A 21,272-nucleotide genomic window follows, 5' to 3' on the forward strand; every position below is an offset into this window, starting at 1 on the left:
ATTAAGTTACAAGAAACTTGCTGATTGTGAAAAATCTTTAGTAACCTCAGCATGGAAACCAAACACCACAACCTCAGTACTAACATGAAATATTATATTAACGTGTTTATGCAATACTCAGTTGACATCAACACAGCAGTTTTGCCAGTTGAATGTATGATATTCAAATATTCTATCAAAGATGAAATGTATTATGAGCTAAAGGCAGCACTTCAAACATGGTATTTTATACAGGAACAAGGTATACTAAGCAAGTACAGAAACACCTATTCAGGAAAAGGTCCAAGTTTACTACTTCAATTTGCATTTGACTACCCATTGTAGCATATTCTGTATGTACTGCACCATTCATTTTACAGATCTGTTGCAGAAATAATTTATTTTCATAGAAAAAAAATTATTGCAAGAAAAAAAATTACCTTATTGTGGTACTAGAATAGTTGATGCTGATAAGCGATTTGTCTTCTTGTTGCTCAGCACGTTAAATACACTGCAACTAATATTGTTCTAATGAATACCTTTTGAGTTTTAGAGAACTACTCATGTTTGTGTGAATGGTAGCCCCAGTTACTCAGCTTTAATACAAATAATGTAAAGCTCACCTCAGAATAACTGAGTAGCTGACCCACCTGAATTGTCTGCCATACCATAGGCATTCATCTCATTAACCTAATTTATGTTTCACTCCCTATCACCTGTTGAATGCACTTTCAATAAGAATATTACTATCCAGGCATAAGCCTAATCTTTCAACTCTGATCCAAACGGCTAGGTCAGTGACAATCTGCACTTCAACTAAGAGTTCACCATCAGCTCAAGAGCAGAACAAATCAGAACAAAATGTCGAAACAGATTTAGGAAAAGTATCCAAAGCATACAGCAGTACAGAGGAATAAAGCTGACTCTTCATGTGCAAATGTGTACTGTTTAGAGTAACTGCTTGAAGATCTCTACTCAACAGCAAGATAGTGCTATGTTAAATCTAAAATATTTGCTCATAATTGTTTCTATTAAAAAACACCTGATAGCTAATAGAAGGCACAAGAACGATTAAATCTTTATACTCTCAGATACTGTGTATTCACTTTGTTGTATTTCACTTGGCAAGGATTTTCCTACCTGGATGGCAAAACATTCCTTTGTGTAACAATATTTCACAGAAAACAATCTATTTTGAATTACTCCCACTACACAACAAATCAGAGCATGAAACTATTAACAGACATTAGTCATGTAAAGATTCATATCCTCAAACCACTGCTTCGAAAAACTATGAAATGGCTCTCTACTATGACTTGAATGTATTGCCACACATACATAAGTAGTAAAAATAGCCATGTAATAACAAATTAAAGGAATACATACATTCCTATGCTTTCTACAGAAAATGAGTTTGATTTGTGCAATGTTTCACAGCCTTGAAAAACCAAGGTTAGTTTATTAAGACATTTCATTTATGTCATACTGTCTTGATTCTAAACATTATTCCCATCTACTGCAATGAACCAATGAGGCAGGATTTTCTCTTTCCAGCAGGTATCACTTAACACCTCTTCTTTGTCATAGCACAGGAATGTCAACATGTAATAATGCACCAACAATGGCTTTCTGTCAAGTACTAAGTTCTTTTGAGTCAGCTTAAGTAAGTTTCAGGGGCAAAGTCCATCTTTACCTACGCTTTTACAAAAAATAGATTCAATACTATACTAAAACAGAAGCGCGCATTGTTTCATAGTACTTTCTTGAAGGATACTCCATTTCTCTTTCCTGGATAGAGTTGCTATGCAGCTTGCTGACTCTACCCACTTCTTTCCTGCCATTTTTTGGCTTCATTCACATTCTCCCTTCATACTCAGGTGTAGATATCCTGACTTTAATAGCACCATTTCCCATTTTCCCTAATTTTAATTCAAAAGCCCTCCTTGTTGCTACTTGAACTCCCTTTACTCTCCAGATATATCTTAATGAAAAGGACAGAAAGGAGAAAATAAGTACTTATCCTTAAACAGGGATTTCAAAGTTTCCTATGCTTTATGATAGCATAAAGTGGTAAATGTAACATCCCCTAGAATAATATTAGCGTATATGCCACAGGCATATATCCTATGGAGAGCATTCGGAGGAGCTGATGACTAAGGTGAGCAAGCTTAGGATTTTATAGGAAAACTGTCACAAAAACTTATTACTACAGATAATTTTTCTAAAAAAAAAAAAAAACCCACACCCGAATACCAACATATGAACAAGAAAACCACAGCTAGTTTATCATCACACAATATTTGTCAGAACAAATAAAGTTGTCTGTTTCCCCATTTTTTCTCCAAATACTTTGAGTGTTCATATTAAAAAAAATAAGCTATTGTTTCAACAAAAAACAATAATTAATTCTTTGAAAGATTTTATTTAGAGGTTAACGCTGAAATCTTCCCATTAAAGTATCGCATGAGAAGTCTAACAAAATCTAAAAAAAGAAGTGTTAAGCTCAAGTTTAACAGGCAAGGTCTCTTGCATTTACAGAACAGATGTTTTATGTTACAGCATACGTTTTATATTAAGCACTTAAACACCATTAACACAAAAGGCTGCTCCCCATACCTTAGTGATATTAAGCTTCCAAGTGCACCTGATCTTTATAAAAATAGTTACAGACTGACAAGTCATCTGAACCTAAAGCAACAGCTTCTACCAACTTAATTTCATTCTGAATCAGCTTCTAGCATCTCATTTAATGGTGATACAAATTCTTCATTATGTTTATTTTTAATTGAAATTACCTAACTTCAAACACAAGCTACTCAAGCTATTATTCCTACAGTGGGGGAAGCATATGCATTAACATCTATAAAAAATACGTCAGTACTGATGCTCTTAGTCTTTCCTTCAAAATGCAATTTGATATCTTAAGGTTTCTCTAAGCTTCTCCACAATGATGGCAAAACCCTTAGTTTCACAGCTTCTAAATTTACAAGAGAATAGGTTTCTGAAACTCTAGCTTCTGTACTGCAAGTTAAAATCTACAAAGAACTTAACCTATATGAAACAGACTATGTCATGAAGGGTTAATATATAAAGACACAAAAAAGGGTTTTCAAACATAAGTAACAGATTGCAGGCCAAATAAGGAAGCTAAAATTTTGAGGGCTAAAGAATTTGGGAAAAAAAAAGAAAAAAAAGCTGTGAGAAGAAAGCAATAATAGTGTATCAGTTGTAGGTTTCATGAAACAAGTATCAGCTTTTCTGCTTTACAGCTAATTTTTTAAGACATTAACTCATTTTTTTTTTATAAAGCTAAGAAAGCATTAGAAAACAGATCAGTAGGAGTTTTTAGTATAACATGGAGTAATAAATTATCAAGATACGAACTGAACAAAGAACTAACACCAGCTCTTCCCTCCACTCTGATAGGTAAAAAGAAGAAATAAATTGTACATAAAATACTGCAGCATTGTCATACCTGAGAAATTAACTACAACTTAATTACAAAGTCAATAATATTAAAGAATAAGTCTTCTATTCATAGTATCTGCAGTAGGTACTCTTAAGAAGAGTCTGTCAGGCTACATACAAGAAAACAGAAGAAGGCAGTCTTACTTTTTCATCATCATCAGAAAACGGGGCACCTCCAGGAGTCTTATTTATTGCTTGTGCCACACCAATAACCTCTCCATCACTGTTTCTTATGGGCATGCACAGAAGTGACTTCGTCTTGTATCCAGTCAGTTTGTCAATCTCATCATTAAAGCGACGATCCTTCAAGAGAAAACAAGGAAATATTAACATGCATATCGTATATTTGAGCTTCCTTCAGGTAGCAGGGTACTTGACTATACAAGACACTGAGAAAAATAATAATATGTTGTCGTCTGTGTTATTACCACATTTTCTATTAGATGTCTTTCCCCAGTTAAGATGCTGAGAGAAACAATTGTCAAACTGCTGTACTCAAACCACACAAGCATAAAACAAAGAAGGACTTTATGGATACCACTTAAAAAGATCAGCCACAATATCAAGACCCAACCGAATCATTGCACAACTTGCTGGGAGCATACAGGACAGTATTTGGGTAGACAAAGTTCCTAAAACATCGCATACATCAGAGTATTTTTTAAGTTATTCCACAGTGCTCTAACAGGAAATTTAGCACCACCACTCTAAATAGCGTTAATGGGAACACAGCAACTAAATCGCCCCAATGGTGAGCAGCTACGCAGAGGGAAAATGTGTGATTCCATGTAGTATTCTTCATTCTTGAAATTTTTAAGACCAAGAACAGTATCATCATCAAACCAGGTTTTATTACTGTTACCCTGAATCAGATGAGGTTGTTTTAAATGATTTTGTTTCCACTTGCATCTAAGTATCAGAACTGTGGTAATGCAAAGTTCAAAAATCTTTTAATTATGTTAATTAATGCATATATTAAATCTCTTCAGCATGCTTAAGTACCTAGTATAATCTCACTGATCATAAAGCATCCACTTTCTCAAAAAATACAGAACACATACTATGAGCATGAGTCTGCTTACATTGCTTTCCATTCTAATCTCACAATCAAATAAGAACAGTGATAAAATGTTAAGGAGTAAACATTTCAAACACCAACTTATCAGTAAGATTAGCAAGTATTCCAAGTGCTCTAATACTTGCAAGAAATTTTAGAATGCACTAACTGTGAAAGAGGGACAATCCACCATCTGCACAAGAAATGGAAAAACGTGTGTAGGGTGACAATACCACATCTTTAGACCAAATTACATTTGCTCACTTCAAAATAAGTTCCATTACTGGATAGAATGCTTACTGAATGACATTTTAAGACTGATATCTGGTGATAGTTACATAATCTTACATACACATACATCCTGCCATTTCACATCTATATTTTGCAGATGCCCATGATTTCTGGTAAACAGATGGAAACACTTGTTAGCTATACTTCTTTGCCTGCTGCACTTTAATTTTAGTAAGTCAAATATGCCTTGCTGTAAGGATTAGTATTACACCACAGTACAAATGTTTTCACTACAGAAATTCAAGAAAACTTCGGTTCTTTCCAGAGAATTGATTATGAAAACATGTTGATTTAGAAAGACCCCCTCACGCCAGTATCTCTCAATGTATAGCTTCCTGAAGAGGAAACTGTACATTGTTTGGATGTGCAGTTTAAGCTTCCACTGTAGAATCCACACAGCTGGTTACCACTGAAGAAAGATTACCATGTATACAAACAAAAGAGCTAAAAGATGTATAATACATTTTTCATACAATTTTCTAAAGTACTTCATTAAGTACATTAACATTTGAAGTTAAAAAAGCTTTAAAGAGCATTATTCAAATCTTAGCTGAAAATGACATCCCGTATAGATTGACCAAAGCTAAGGGAAACTGAACTCAACTTTTTTTTTTGCATGGTGTTGTGCAGATAACTATTCTGCCATGAAACAGTACTGCTGAAAGACGACTGCAAAGTCACTCTCCGTAGAGAATCATCTTCAGTAACTCTACCATCAAATGGAGAGGGAATTGGTAGCTCCATTCTTTCAGGACAAAGTTAGCATTTGGGTTGCAACCAGTTCTGGCACTCCCAACCTAAGGTAACTAAACTCTTCTACAAATAGAAGCAAGAGTTTTGATTTTAAAGGTTCAGACAGTATCAGCTGCAAAATAATATCTGCACATATTTATGTCCTGTGATGAAAGAGCAATTGTTACATCCCTACAATCCTTAAATTAAGATTAAATTTAACTACGATAAGAGAAATCATTAAATCTTTATCAATACTAAACATTGACACATTTTCCAGACTATCTTATTTCTACATTATCTGCAGATCACAACAGGGAAAAAAGAAGTAGGAGGATCATCACCACTCCAAAAAGAATGTGCTTTAAGTGACCTGCCTCAATCAACATTAAGATTTACATAAACATTTGGGTAATTTATCCTGTTATGCAAATTTTCAGACCTCTTAACACCAATAATTAATAACAATTGTCATATTCACACGCAAGCTATAGCACTCTTCTGCCACAAAATACCAAACTCTTGAATCTGTTTATTATACCATTTTTTCCTATTTTAATTCTGATTTTGTTAGGGTTTGCTGTTCTTCCTTAGACCTATTTCTGTCTTTTCAGTGTATTAAAAACTTTTTGCTTTCAAGAGAAGACTTTCAAGAAGAGCAAATTACTTATATGCAGTCTCTGAGAAGACAGTGAGCTTCCTTTGAAATATTTGTGCTTAACAGTTTGCTTAGGAAAGCCAGAACACCCATAATATACAATCAAAGCAACATCTGACCTGCAGTGGACAGCATCATGTAACACAGGGGCTTCTGAACCTGTCCAAAACGTTATCTCTATTGTACAAGCTGCCAGTACTGCAAACAGATGCGACAAAGGTACCGGTTTTGTATTCCTTAGTGGACTCCATGGAGAACAGCAGGCATAGAATGGACTAGCAATCTGGAATTAATTGCTGCTATATCACATCATATTTCATGTGGATTTAGGAAGTTTCCTGCTTGTGCTCCTTGTCGTGATCTCTACAGGAGAAGAGAGGCACAGGGACCCCAGAGCAATCAAACAGCCTCAGTTCCAGATATGTAACAACTTGCTCAAGTGGTTTCATCATCTGATAGCAGATTACCCACTTCTTACCCTTCCGTTAAAGGTAGTTCAGTTCCCTAGCATATTCGAAACAGTGAATAAGAGGAATATAGAGAAACTTACGCATTTGTTCGGTAAAAGGAAGAGATTAAGGCAAGCCTAATTAAGAACTCAGTAAAAAAAAAATAAAAATAGAAGTAATCAAGATGCAAAGTGAAACTTTGTCTCTAACCTCTTGTTGAAGTGCAGGCAGGAATTTCCTTTCAGTGACATTTGCAAAAAGCAATGAAGGAGACATAAGCAATGAAATACTAGTTCTGCCAGCATTAACATGCAGTACACGAGAAGGAAGTGACCAGATGACCTGCATTATATCCCAGATCTTCCCCTTTTCACACCTATTCCTCCCTCCTAGTTTTCTTTCATCATTTATTACATCTTCATAGGATGCACACAGTAGGATCTAGCTGAGGTTTAGCTGAATTTAACTGCATCAATAAAAACTCAATACCCAAGTGTGAACTATGAAGGCTGAGGAGCTTGTACAAAATTTACATCCACCTCTACTTAAAGGATAGTGACCTTGAGCAAGAAGGCCTGTTTAGCAGCTGATAACAAAGCTGCTAAATCAGAGAGAAGAATTCTGTTAGACTGAAAGCATTTTATGATACAAACTATTACCCCATTTTTTAGAACAGCCTATGGCATAACAAGCACCTGTGCTGGGCTGCTGGCTGTTAGGGAATATCAGTGTTGATGCTACAAATGCAGCATGCTCTTGTAGGTTTCTTTTTGTAAAGAAGAGTTATTCAGTAATTAGAGATAAAATTAGTATACTTTATATCTTGTCTGAGATAAACTTCACTATAATTGCAATTGTATCAGCAATATTTTCATGCAAGAACACTCAGGAATTATGAAGTCAAGACTTCTGACTGTTAAAAACACTGCTAACACAAAAAAACCCAAACAATTATTTTTAATGTCCTGTGTCTACATAATGAGGTTGCTAGATGCCAAAAACATTGCAAATGTAATGACTCACGTACTCTGAACTTGAATTTTAACTGCCAACAAGGAGTGGTTATTTGGGAGGATAAACATCATCTTGTCTGAAGTTTCTTATTGACTGTAAATTCTTCTTTGGGGAAATATTGCCCTGTAAAATGTGACAGTCAATCACAGGAAGAGAGCAAGATTGATTCATCAGTTCAAGTGCTGCTATTTCAACTGCTGGAGCAGTAACACCTAGTCTCAGTTCTTTTTGGATCTACTTAGAGATTTGCTGTCAGCAAGAAAAATATTTTCATGCTTTTATACTACAAAGCTTTTATTCTATAAAAGGACAAATTGGGGCAGAGTTAAATCCTGTAATTCTAATTTATCATGATTTCAACTTTCATTAATACATTTAATTTCTAGTTCCTGTAATTTTGAGAACAACATTAAAAGTGTGGACTACAATTTGAGAACTTAACTATCAGAAACATTAGAGTCTTGAATGGAAGTTGTGAGCAGCAAAAACATTTTCTAGCTGTTTCAGCTGAAAAGCTGACTGCACCCAGAAGCTGTATGTCAAGTCCTCTAATGACCTCTGCATTCATAAGATTAGTTTAATTCTGACTATGAAAGATATAAAGGTACTGGGCAAGGATTGAAAAAAGTTAATTAGGTGTACTACTGATAGGGTTGGAAGTGGAAAATGAGAAGTCTTAGGGTTTAATTCTCCTGGAGAACAGCAGCAAATTAACCATAGTTAATCCGTAGTCACTAAACAATCTGACCATTATGAAAATGGAACAGCTATACTTAAAAGGGGGGAGGTCTACATTTCAGTGTGAATTTTGTTTTTAAAGAGGCAAAAAACATAATTAAAAGTTACAAATTTTATCATTTGCTGAAAGAATATAGACATTCCATAATGATTCCCAGCTTCAGGAAATCTTTAAAAAAATTAACAGGAAATCTTTCACAGAAGGTCACAGAGGACCTCCACAACTCCCATGAGATGCTATTGTTCTCATTTTTAATGTAACAAGATTTTCCCCTCATTCCCTAGACAGTTAAAGAAATTAAATAGATTAGGGTAATAATGAAGTCAGTTTCAGAACAACTAGAATTCACATTTGAATTTCAGTTTAAGCAGATGGTTCACCAGTTGTTAGCAAAGGTACAGTTAGTCTAAACACAGCCCTTGGAACTTGAAAAAGAAAACTGGTTTTCTATATCCTTACCAAAGCTAGTACAATTAATGCTATACTATCAGAATGATTTGGAATGATTTATAAGAAAAGTATGCTCCTAAAACAATGTAGCTCAGAGTAAAATGATATAATGCAGGATGAAATCTTTTTGAAAAGATCTTCAGCAATGAGAAGTCCATGGGACATTGTTTTCACTATCCAGAGTCTGTGGATATAACGTCCAACTGTAATAAAGTGAACTAGATGACCCAACTGAAGTTCACAACTACAAGCAAAAGGTATCTCTTTTGACAATTTGAAAATACTACTTGCTTGTTAATCATACAAAACAGAAAAATACAAGAGGCACTCACAGCAGGACAGGACTGCTCACTATTTAGTTTTCCCTTAAGAATGGCTCAAAAACATAAAAACACCTTGAAGCTCCTTGGAATACCCTGCATTTAAATTACTGATTCACAATTAGCTGTTCAGCATCAAAATTAGTATAAGAGCAAGGATGTCAGATAACATTGCTTACCTAAGATGTATTGTACTACTGCACTGCACAGGATATAAAAATGTGATTTAAGGTTTTTTGTTTATTTCACTTTACAAGAAGTTGATATGCAGAAGCACTGACATTTGTAGAAATTGAAAAACTGACATCAAAAGACTTGTCATTTCTTAATCATGCTTCCTATGAGTATAGAATACATAAACTTTTATAAGAAAAGAGCAATCCAAAAGACAGCATATTGTCCAGAGCCAAAGCATAATATGAAAAAGCCAAAATACAAGTAAATGAAGGCATCTGCTCTGGATACTCCTCTTCGAAAGAAAAGAAGTTTAAAATGCCACAAACAGCGGCACAAACACAAGCACGAGTTACGTTGTGCATGAACAAGGAGCAGAAATAAAGCAATAAGACAACAATGGGCAAAACCTTGTAGAAAAATTTGCACACAAAGACCAACCAAGTAAACCAATCTCTTAAGGGTCTTCAACATAAGGATTTTTGCAGCCATTCCTGTCAACTTCTGCAAAGTCTCTAAAAGCCCCAGAGACAAAAGGCAGCAGGAGAACAAAGTAGCACCATTCCCCAGCATCTAAGACCTAATTCTTCCAATAAGCACAGTTATCTAGTGACAATCAGTGGCAGCAATACTTCTTATAAAACAAGTAAAACAGATAAAGCATAGAACATCTCAGCCAACTCCATTTCATCACTCCCATAACAATTCAGAAAAGTAGGGAACACTGACACTCAAAATCATTAACTTCCAGACTAAAAAACCAGTCTCTATATATTTTGAGCTAAAAGAAAAAAAAAAAGATGACTTCAAGGGGAGAAAAGTGATAATCAAGTGATAATGTTTATGTTTTGGTTTTAAATGCATCAACAGTTTAGGGTTCTCTCTATTTAGTCAGGGTGTGTTATATTCTCTCTCCCATTTTAATCACTGTTACATTTCTTAGTTAAAGAACAGACACAACAGTCCATGTTGTCTGCTTATGTAAGCAATGGAACAAAATAGAAATTCTTTCCCTAAAAAATTGCAAGCACTAACAAGTTTTTAGACATGAATATCAAGCTAATAATAATAAGATCTCATGCTTCACACTCAGATCTGATCAACAGTGGGATTGAGATTCCTCTGCAGGACAACACTTCCCAGATCAGTACAAAATAGTTTTGCTGTTCCTCCTTCCAAACAAACTACCAGTAGAGTGCTGATATCAGTACAGTAAATTAAGTTGTAATCTAATTTATGGTATCTTATGTGCATTTCTACACTGCTCATGTACTTATCAAAGAAAATAAGAGTTATTTTTTCCACTAATTTTAGTTTTAAATATTTAGAGATAAAATCCACTACTGCCCCATCACAGTGGCCTTGGGCCCTTTGGTAGTGGGCACAAAGAAGCCCTGCTGAGAACCAGCCACAAATATCCTCCCATATTCCCATTTCACACAAAACTCACTTTCAACCACTTCTTCATGCTGTTCTCCTAAACTCAATGTTTTGGGTTTCTTTTTTTTGTTTTCTTTTGTTGTTGTTATTTTCCTTAAGCCATGCAATACTTTATATAAAATTACATATATATATACTTACATAAATATACTTATATTTGATACTTCCCTTAGAAAAACAACCCAGTAAAACTGCGTCCCTCAGTAGAAGCTTATCTATAGGTTAGCCTAGCTCCTGCAAGTGATTGCATGGGAGCAACAGGTGGCTTCAAGTGTTACGGAAGTATAAAATCATTGAACAACAAATTTAAAATGTCATTGTGATAAACCAGTAGTTATTAACCTTAGCCATTCTCATTTTTAAAAAGTGCACTTTGGACACATTAAACCCAGCGTATAATCAATGAATGTTAAGATGTTATCACACAAAATAAACAAGAGAGTTAGGCAAAGCAGATTACGATAACAAAAAGAGGATAGAAAGCTTACCCCTATCCTGGGCTCACTTACAAAGCCCCAGCAGAGCAGGTCTCCAGAAGAGACCCTTCCCCACTGGCAGCCAGCTCTTAAATAGGTCTAGGAGGAGTGCAGCCAGGCTCCACCCCTTCCTGCAGCACAGGTGAATTGCCTTCACCTGTGCTCCTCTGGCTGACTCACCTGACTTCACGTGGCTCACCTCAGGTGATCAATCAGAGGTTCAGGCCGTGATTCAGCAGTTCCCATACACCCAGATTGCATGCAGTTATTATTCTGCAAACACACTCTGCTGAATCATTAGCTCAAGCTGTTTATTTCATAGTTACTCAATAGGATTGTTGTAGAAGAGTAAAACAAATTAACTTGTGTAATGACGTATGGGTACTTCTTTTTAATTGTACTATTCTATAGAAAAAGAATACAACACAAAACTGTAAATAACTAAAAGTAACATCCAGTTGTTTCAAAAAATCTGAAACCATTCCAACAGACCAGCAAGATCCTTTACCAAGCAAATCCACCACTTTATTTTGTCTTGTAATGGGATTTCTGCTAGAACTAGAACTGCAGGTTTAGGTACGTCCATTCTCACAGTCACTGAAATACCCTAATCAAATATGCAATTGAACTATATTATGCTACACTGTGCATCATGCCATGTAAGTGGAAAGTATTTCCCTTCTGTCCCTATAGTTTAGTATAAAATTTTATATAAAAATCTAAATTATATCCCCTCCTAACGCTCCCTGATATCGTCTTCCATACCATCTTTCTAGTAATGCTTGTACATAAAATGAGTAGAAAGACACATGAAAGACAAAGCCAAGCACCAAATATACTTAGATAAGTGAATATCTGCTATAAGTATAGATTTACATAAGTGCAATGGAAGCCAGATCCATCTAACAGAGATTTTCAGTAGAGTCAGCTAAATCAGCATGAAGTATTGATTTCAATTCGTCTTTCAGACTTAAAGCTTCCTATTGCTATCACTGGCCAAACTAGCAGAATTCTCATAAGGTGAGAAGCAATGATTTAAGAAATTTTTTTTGCACTTATCTTCTAAACTCACTTCTCATTAGATTATTTTCATTTATTTTACAAGTGTTTGCCATTTAATATTTAGTTTGTCTATATATTATTTGACTCCAGTTCTTCTACTGATAAGTTACCTTCTCATCCTGGACGTGGTCAAAAATACATTTTTTTCCATGTACAAGCAATTCCACAGCATAAGAACATGCAAATCATAGGACAAAAGGGAAAAAAAGTGTGTGACATGCATAAGTGAACTATATTAACAGAAACGAAATTAAATCTACTTTTTCCTTTAGCTGATATTCATGCTCAGTAGTTCTAAAAAAAAAATAATAATAAATAAATAACACACCAAAACAAACAACAAATAAGATGACCTGTGATGAAATAACCCAGACACAACATCAGAAAAGGGTGAAGACTTCAAAAATCTCTTTTATCTTTAAATATAATTTGAACTGGATCATATGTAACACCACAGCAAAAAGCTGAAGCTCTTAACTTCTTTAACTGCATTTCCACATACGCAAACAGTTGAGTATTTAAAAGTTAAGACTCCTACAATATCTACATAAGAGAATCCCAAATCCTCAAACTAAATAAAGGACAGCAGTTCTGAATTAAGCGATGGCAAACACAGCCCCACCTGTGCCATCAGTTTCACTAGGGAGGGCAGGATGAACACTCCTCATCCTTTCACAAACCTGGATTTTTCCAGTTAAGCAGAGCCAGGTGAAGCTCACCAGCAGGAACATCAACCAGAGCTGGGGCAGACAAGCAGAAAAAAGTTAATTTGCCCCATGAGATACAAAATGGCAGCCCTTTCAAAAGTAGGGATTCCAGCAACACCTACTCTCCTACTCCTCAACAAAGGTTAATATCACTCCAGTAAAACAGAAAAGTAACAAACACAAAAAACCCCATGCTGAAGAAATGCTGAACCTGCCTCTACTTGAAGCTGTAAACTTAATCTAGACAAAACTAGAGATCATTGCAGAACAGGTGCAGATACACACGTAGAATAATCCAGATTGAGACCCTTTCTGTATCTTATCAGCACAGCTACTTCACCACTTAGAAGACCTATACTGTTACCCACAAATGCTTTTGTAGCTATTGGTTTCCAGAATATATTCCTAAAATAACCCTAAAGCAGTTTAACGAAGCCTGTACCACATCCCCATACAAGCTACCTAGGGAAAAGTAAAACAAGATGCAAGCACTTCTACCCCTTTAAATCACCACAGACTCAGACAAGCTAAGAGGTGCAAGCAGGCATTGTTTTTTTCCTCCCCTTAAAGCTTCCCTAATTTCATTTTCCACCATAAAAACTGGTGAGGACAACAATAAACCAGATCAAAAGGCTTTGGACTTCAAAGCATGCCACCATACTTCTCCAGCACCTAAGCAGTTCCAGGGAACTCAGAGCCTCCTCTCTTCAGAGCAGCCTGGGGAGTTACTGGCCAGTGAGGGCCCTGTTTTCCCACCCACAGCTTCCATGAGGAAGTTTCAGAATGGGTGACAGGTTTAAAAAAAAATTTGAATTTGTTTCTTTAGACAGACAGGCTAACTAACTGATAAACCAGCAAAGGCTGACAGCTTGATAAAAGCAGACCTTACAAGGGAACAGGAAAACCAACCCAGGGGATTTATAGGAAAAAGCAATGGAAAGCCAACCCTGACCACCACAGATTTTTTCATAGCTAGTAGCTGGTATGCCGAGTAGCTACTCCATTAAAGCAATAGAAAAAACAGACCAAACATCTTTTGATAAGGAAAAAAAATCCAAACCTACTAATCTGCTGATGAAAGTCCTCCACTCTACACTCACTTTAGGAAGTTGCATTCACCACCTCACACCAGCAATACAGCCCACTTCAGCACTGTCTGTAAGTGCCACACCCCATTGCTGATAATTACTTACTAACAGCAAATTATCCCCAGAATGCTTACACCTGAGCAGGGGTGGGCTTCAGACTTAGCTTTCCTGCAAACAGGACCCACCTGGGCACCCTTTTCCAGAAAACAGATCAGGCGCACTCAGCTGCTGGGCAGTCATGAGGTACTGGCCCTGATGTGGTAAACAGGTCAGTGTGTGGCCTGGCCCGGCCCGTGAGGTAGCCTAGCTTCTTCTCTTACAGTATGCCTTCTATTAGTAATATGGTGTGTTGCACAGCCTAAGAAGGTCCCAAGATGCTTTACACTTCGCTCAGGGTCTGCTCTCTGAGAAGCAGGCTCCTGGGCTGAGGCAGAAACAGAAGGTATAGGGGTACCAGTGCCCCATGCGGGCCATAACCCTGCCTTCCTACGTCCATGGCTACAGGTAGCATGAGGCTACTTTCCAGGGACTCACGACTTTAACTGTTTTGAAATGCTATATGACAGACTGGCGTGCTCTTTCCTGGAAAGCACACTGGACCAATTTAGTTCTTCACTGTTGCAATTACCTCTTGTGTTCCCCATGATGCTTCCTAGTCATGTTTAATGCATGGCAAAAGTTGTTCTCAATTTTTTCTGTGTTACATGGAACTTTTTCTTTTTTGTTAAATTATTGCTTATTCTGCTTGCCGTGTTTCATGCTATCAGAGGAGCAACCTCTGTCTGCACTGAGAGCCAGTACAGAGATGCATGCAGGAGTTGCTGGTGCTAGTAGCTGAAGGCAGCTCATAAATGCTTCCTACCCACAGGACTAGATCTCTTGGGACCGGGGGTTTTAATGCTGTAACTGCTCTTTAAAATGGAAACAGACACACTGTTAATACTGATGGTAACAAGTAGTTATCCTGCATAATAAAACGTGGTTCTCATCTGTTCATTGCTGCCTACATCAAGAGCCCTTCCCCTGGAAGGAGAACGTTTTCCTCTGTGTCTGCAGTGGCTTAAATGTGACAAAGTCCAGAGCAAGGCGGTATTAAGGTCATTCGTTTTGTTTGATTTTAATTCCAGTAAGGTAGTTTTAATATTCTTTTCAAAGACTTGAGTTGTCCCAAAAAAAATCACTTCTAATCATCTTTTACTGCCCTTTCTCCAGCTTCCAAGAGCTCATGTCTTAGCATAGCTCCTTTTCATATTTCTCTCTCTTTCCTCCTTGCTTTATTAAAACATCAATCTGGGGAGCCATTTTATCTCTAAGGCTATTTTTTAAACTTCCAAATTTAACATAAGATGTACAGAAAACTTTTTTTTCAGCTGACACTGGCAAATGGCCAAACATATTTTTTCAATACTTTCTGATATATACTTGCTATTCTGAAGAGCAAGATTTTTCAGTAGTCAGAAGGATGTGGGATGCTATTAAATTAAATCCAAACTTTTGCACATCTTAAAGTACAGCAGTAACTAAGCATTCCTTGTGTTTTAAAATTTTGTTATTTAAATGCTGCTCTAAAAGATGGAACAAAATAGAAACGATCAGGAATCTCAGCTGGATGTCATAGAAGATCTGTAAGAAGAAGGGATTACTTGAAAAATCCATAGCTTTAAGTAGCGAGGAAAAAAAGAGGAATTTCTAAACAACTCATAAGATCTCTGATAAAGAATAAATACCACTTCTGTCTACTTACAATATATTTAATATGTTTCATACTTGTGGAAAAATTACATCTATGCTTTGTTAAAGGGAGACTTAAAGCACACTTAAGTCCTTCCTTCCTTGCTAATAGGAACTGATTCTTCGAACACACATGCTCAAGACTTACTGGATTATTTGCATAAGGAGTCAATAAAGCTTCACAGAATTAATATAGGAAAAGGATCCAAGGCCATATTTTAAAATCTAAACTTACTAGGACTCCAACTTATCACTCAACAGGATTACTTCCAGGATAAAGTGTTTAAAACCAACTCCAAAATGCAAAGAAAGTATCTGTCTCCACTCCTGCTTTGAAAAATTACAATAGAATAAAATAGAATTAAAATACAAAGACTCTTACAAATTAAATTGCAGATTTTACAAATGTTTATACAGTTATAAAATCCCACCTTAATCACACAACAGTGTAGTCAATAAAACTTTTAATGTCATGAGTGAATTTTGCACCTGTTGACTCAGTTATATAGCATTTACCTAAACCTTTCCATAAATTAAATATTTCTCAAATTCTCTGATGCAGTGAACTTCCAAAGTGTTTGTTCAGTCACTTCATATCAAGTTTATAAATCAAGCTAAATTGAGATATCCATAGTTGTTGCTTATTACAGTCATTTCAGCTCATATTTGATCAGGCTCTAAGAAAATAAAGGTGGTCGCATGATCATAAAATAAAATTCCCAATATTGGAAATGAGGTAAAAATGATGTGGAAGTATTTTTATCTCTGTATAAAAAAAGTTTGCTAATTTAAAAAGCAAAAGCCATTACATTACCCTAAAGGTGCTGCTCTGACCTAATACAATGAAAGGCCTTTCCTTACCAAATGAGTAGCATCACTGTAAACATTCTCTTCAATGGACAAAATGGTGCTGCTCTCTCACCTCTTTTTCTCCATCTTTGTCTGTCACCTTGACAAAGTTCCCTGATGGTGCTATTTTTTTTTAACCTGATGGTTGATTAAACGCTTCCATCATCAGTGGTAATGCTGACAAAAATCATATTATTGCATTTGTTAATTTTTTAAGAGTGATATTGTGAGCACCACAATGACCTCAGATGGAACAGCTGTCACTTTGTGCACATGTATCTGGCCCTCCCTAGGGCTCTTTATCCGATTAAATTAGAAAGGTCTCCTTTTAATGATGCACCATGGATATATACCTGCCAGGTAAAAGAGTGAACTGCATTAAGGTGGAAATGTAACAGACAGCAGATCCCTCTTTTATTATCAAGTAAAACGTTCATTAAAACTACAAGGCCTAAAGTTTCTGTTTTGCTAGAATTAGTCAGAAGTAACTCCACAGAAAGCAGTGAAGTTGCAATTGATGTAATTACACGATAAACTTGACTCAGAACTTTCTCTTCTAAGGTACAATTAGCTGTTGAAAGTAGCTGGGCTTTTCCACAGAGAAGTAAATACAAAGAGAACAAACGCTTGAGAAAAAAAAATAATAGTCCCTTATGACTAGGAAAACACCTACCTTTCCAGTGGCATTCTCACCTCCAAAAGAGGTGTCCAGGGCTATTCGGAGCTAAAAGATGGGACCAATCTATTTCCAGCTGAATTCAGATATTTTCAATCTGTTTATTCACTTGAGACTATTAAGAATATCTTCTGCTTGACCCCAAACAGCATACATTTTGGGAAGAGTACAGTTTTAGAAAGGCAAGTTATAAAAAATAATAATAATAATCAGATTGTAAGAGGAAGCAGATAATGGGCATAAAGGAAAGAAGAAAGGAAAAAAGCAAGCTTAGATTTTTACAAAGGTTATCCAATAAACAGTCATTTGAGGCTGAATATTGTAGTCTTTTTACCAAGCTCTGTTCTTTTCCCTCAAACTCTGTGGGCTGCAAACCTCTCTTAATGTGTACCTGTGAGGAGCTCGGTGTTTTTCACTGGTTGGCAAAAATATAAATATTCAGCCCCAAATACATTTAGCCTAGCTCTTCTGTATTTCAAACAAAAACTCCAATATAGTATTTTTCTAAGTTTATTCCTTGGATGGTTTGTTATAAAGCATCAGGCATCACCTTTTTTTTTTTTCTTTTTTTCTTTTTTTCCCCTGTTTTTTGTTATTATTCTAGAGAAGAATTAGACATTGGACAATGGTTATTACCACAATTCTACAAGACATGCATCTCTCATCTTTCTAAAACTTTCCAAGATCTCTGTTTAGAAACGTGTTTTTCTCTGGTTCTTAATTGTCTAAAGACTGACACTGCTGACAGTGCCTCATGCTCGTACATATCAGAATCAATCCCCAGGACTGCGGGAGAGGGTTGTAAACCCGGAGCCAGCAAAGTGAATACGCTGTTTTGCATTTGCATGCTAGGAACTTCTGTCCATGCTGAAGCCTGAGCATTTTTGCCCCGAAGCCAGGACTACGTTACATTTAAACATAAGCTTCTATAAAACACGGGGAAACTCCTTCCAAGAGAATAACAGGGATGGATATATAACACTCCTAGGAAAGGGTCTGCAAACGCATGCCATGCGGTCTGAGCAAGCATAAGCAAAGGTGGAAATACACGCTTCTTTGAAGGCAGAGAGATTGTATCAGCAGCGGGCAGGCCGGGAACGCTACGTGCGACCGAGATTTGAGGAGATGATTACTGGGACCGTCACGAGCATCTCTTTAAACTTTTCTTCAGCGAATTCCAAAACACTTTGGGAAACGCAGGGAACCACCCAGCACTCCCGAGAAAGCCGGCAGCACAGCTGTAGCGTTTCGCTGCTATCCGAGCCCCGCTGTCCCCCCCCGGGTGCCTTTCTCGAGACCCCCGTACCATCCCCGGGAGGCCCACCCGGGGGGCACCCAGAGGAAGGCAGGGCCGAGGGCGGGCGGCGGAGCCCAGCGCCGAGGGAGCCGGGGGCGGCGGAACGCCGGGTCCCGCCCGGCTCCTACCTGGTAGGCGTCGGGGATGTTGACCGTCTCTCCGTGCTCCGCCACGTAGCCGATGATGCCCTTGCCCCAGGGCACCTGCACCTCGCTGCTATTCTCGGTGGAGCCGCAGGGCAGCAGCGGGGTGCCGGCATGCACGTCGAAGAACTTGGAGACCAGGCTCTTCTTGCCGGCGGCCGCCCCCTCCACGAGGAAGAGCGAGCCCCGGTCGGCGTCCACCATGAGGCAGACGAAGATGAGGATCTTGTAGCTGAGGCTGGTGAGGTCCAGGTCGTTGGAGATGTCCTTGACCAGCTCCAGGAAGAACTGCCGTTCGTTATGCTCCTTGAGGTAGCGCTTGTAGTCCAGGGCTGGGGGCGGGTATTGGGGCAGGCTGACGCGGGACTCCAGCAGGGCGCTGAGGATGTGCGCGGTGGTGGGGGGCAAGGAGCTGGCTTTCCGCAGCAGTGCCCGGCGCCGCACGCTGCTCAGCGGCTCCTGCGCCCGGGCGTGCACGTGCTCGTCGTAGGTGAGGTTGACGTGGATGGCCTTGGAGCGGGCGAAGCTCTTCCGCAGCTCTTTCTGGGAAGCCCTCCGCTGCAGCCCCCCGGCTCCGGGCCCGCCCGAGCCGCCCCAGCCGCCGCCGACCCGCCGCTCCTCCGACGGTCCGCCGGCGGGCGCCTTGGGAAGCGAGTTTCTCCTCTTCAGCCACCTCTCCACCAGTTCGGGGTGCCTGTCCAGGAAACTTTCCACCGCCGCCACGTCGAGGCCGCCGTCGGCCGCCATGGTACGGGGAGCGGGGGCGTTTCAGGCCATGCCCCGACGGGAGCCGCTGCTGTCCCGCGGCCGGGCTGGGCCGGCTGTCTTCGTCCCCCCGCTGTTCCCGCGCCCTCCTTCTCTTGCCACCTTTTATTATTACTGTCCGCCTTATTCCAGGTATTCTTTCCGCTGCCCGCCTCCTGCTCCTCTGCTCCTCGGTCCCGGGCTGCCGCCGCGCCTCTGGAGATGCTTGGGCAAACCCCTCCTGCCCGGCTCTGTCAGCGCTGGCGGCGGCGGCTGCGTAACCCAGGCGGCGGCCCACTGAGCGAGGGGGGAGGCGGGGAGGGAGGGGAGGGCGGCGGCAGGACGCGTGAGCCGCGGGGGGGGCGGCGGGAGGAGGCAGCGCCGGAGAGCCCGGTTGCGGGGGAGAGGGGCGGGAACGGGGGGGCGTGCGGGGCCGGGCGGGCCCGGGGCGAGGGGAACGCGCGCAGCGCTCGGGGATTTTGGGACGAGGAGGGGTCCTTTTGTCTGCCACGCGTGTGCGGGGAAGAGGCATCCCAGCGCTGCGGGGAGAGGTAGCGCGAGTGTTGCTGTCGGAGCGGGTTAATTGATAGCATCATCTGCCAGGCTCGAACACTTGAGGGGACGAACGGAACGAAAGGAGCTCGTTCAGACCTAGTGAATTCTTGGCTCCTCGAGCGGAGGTGCCTGCATGTCCCGGTGCCCCGCTGGTCCGGCGCCGAGTCGGGGGACCGCCACGGGGCCACCGCCGCCCGGAGCTCCCAGCGGGGATATCGTCATCCGCCGGGGACGGGCCCCCGGCCAGCGCCGCATCCACCGAGGCAGGCGGTGCGGGGTTATTCCCGTGCGCACGTGGAGCACGTTTCAGCGCTCCACCGATGCCTACGCAAAAGCGATTGAAAAAAAAAACACGGAGTCATGGAGCCTAACACGTGAAAAATGTCTTTCATGCGCTAGGTAAAGACTGAATGAAGGCGGCTTCAGAAATTCATGAATGGGAGTTGGGCTGGCTGGGAAAAGACGGGCTAATCCGAGATCGGAGGAGATTCCCGGCCGCCGGACTCCCCGTTCCTACGGCGGTCCGTGCGGCGCGCAGCCCGGATACCCTTCAGAGCGGGGCTCGCGGGGACACTCGGGGCTCTCCGCCGCAGCCGCGCGTAGCGAGAGGTCGGGCGAGCGCTGCGGGCACCGCGGCCCGGAGACAGCTCGGGGAGCGGCAGACAAAGGAGCTCGCCGCTCGCCTCACTGCGGCTCCGAGCTGCCGGGGCTCCGCGCCCCTCGGCGGGCCCCGCTTCGCCGCGGCTCACCCCCCTACTCTCCCCCCCGCGCGGGGCGGCTGCGGCAGGAGGAAGGCGCTCCATTGAGAAACCGCCGGTGGCTCCGCTTCTCAATGGGGCGGAGAGGGGCGCGCAGGCGCGGGCTGCCGGGGCGGGGAAGGGGAGCGGAGCCGCGCCCCGGCCGCCCAGGGGTACCCGGCTGCAGAGTCGCGGGGAGCGGGCGGCGGGGCCGCGGGCTGCAAAGGGGCTTCTCCGAGCTGCCTGCGCCTCGGCCCGCCGCTGGAACGCTGTCACGGCCGAGGAACGGGGATCGCTGCCCCTCAGCCTCTGTTACAGCACGGAAGGAGGACACCGTCGAGATGCCGGCCTCGCCGCCCGCGGCCGCTGTGTAAGCATCGCCCTCGGGAGGCACCTGCTAGCCCGCAGCCGCCAGTTCCCGCCTGGCCTTTCCGCT

General features: G+C 40.7%; 1 protein-coding gene across 4 annotated transcripts in view; it reads right to left on the bottom strand.

Annotated features, from left to right (window-relative positions):
• The window catches only part of PDE11A (phosphodiesterase 11A), a 113,887-nt gene extending 102,422 nt beyond the window's left edge, over positions 1-11,465 (bottom strand). For 2 of the 4 annotated variants that reach the window (XM_042875041.1, XM_042875039.1), the window contains exons 1-2: positions 11,428-11,465; positions 3,592-3,750 (exon numbers count right to left, since the gene is read on the bottom strand). In XM_042875041.1, coding sequence (XP_042730975.1) covers positions 3,592-3,687 — 96 coding nt within the window. In that variant the 5' untranslated portion in view covers positions 3,688-3,750; positions 11,428-11,465. Of the gene's footprint in view, positions 1-3,591; positions 3,751-7,661; positions 7,693-10,912; positions 10,989-11,427 lie in introns of those variants that run through there. The other 2 variants (XM_042875040.1, XM_042875042.1) reach the window with 2 other exon arrangements.
• Between the last annotated feature and the right edge of the window lie 9,807 nt (positions 11,466-21,272).

Source organism: Lagopus leucura, unplaced genomic scaffold, assembly GCF_019238085.1.
Source record: "Lagopus leucura isolate 7727_CA_CO unplaced genomic scaffold, USGS_WTPT01 Super-Scaffold_100012, whole genome shotgun sequence".
Classification (NCBI taxonomy): Eukaryota; Metazoa; Chordata; class Aves; order Galliformes; family Phasianidae; genus Lagopus; species Lagopus leucura.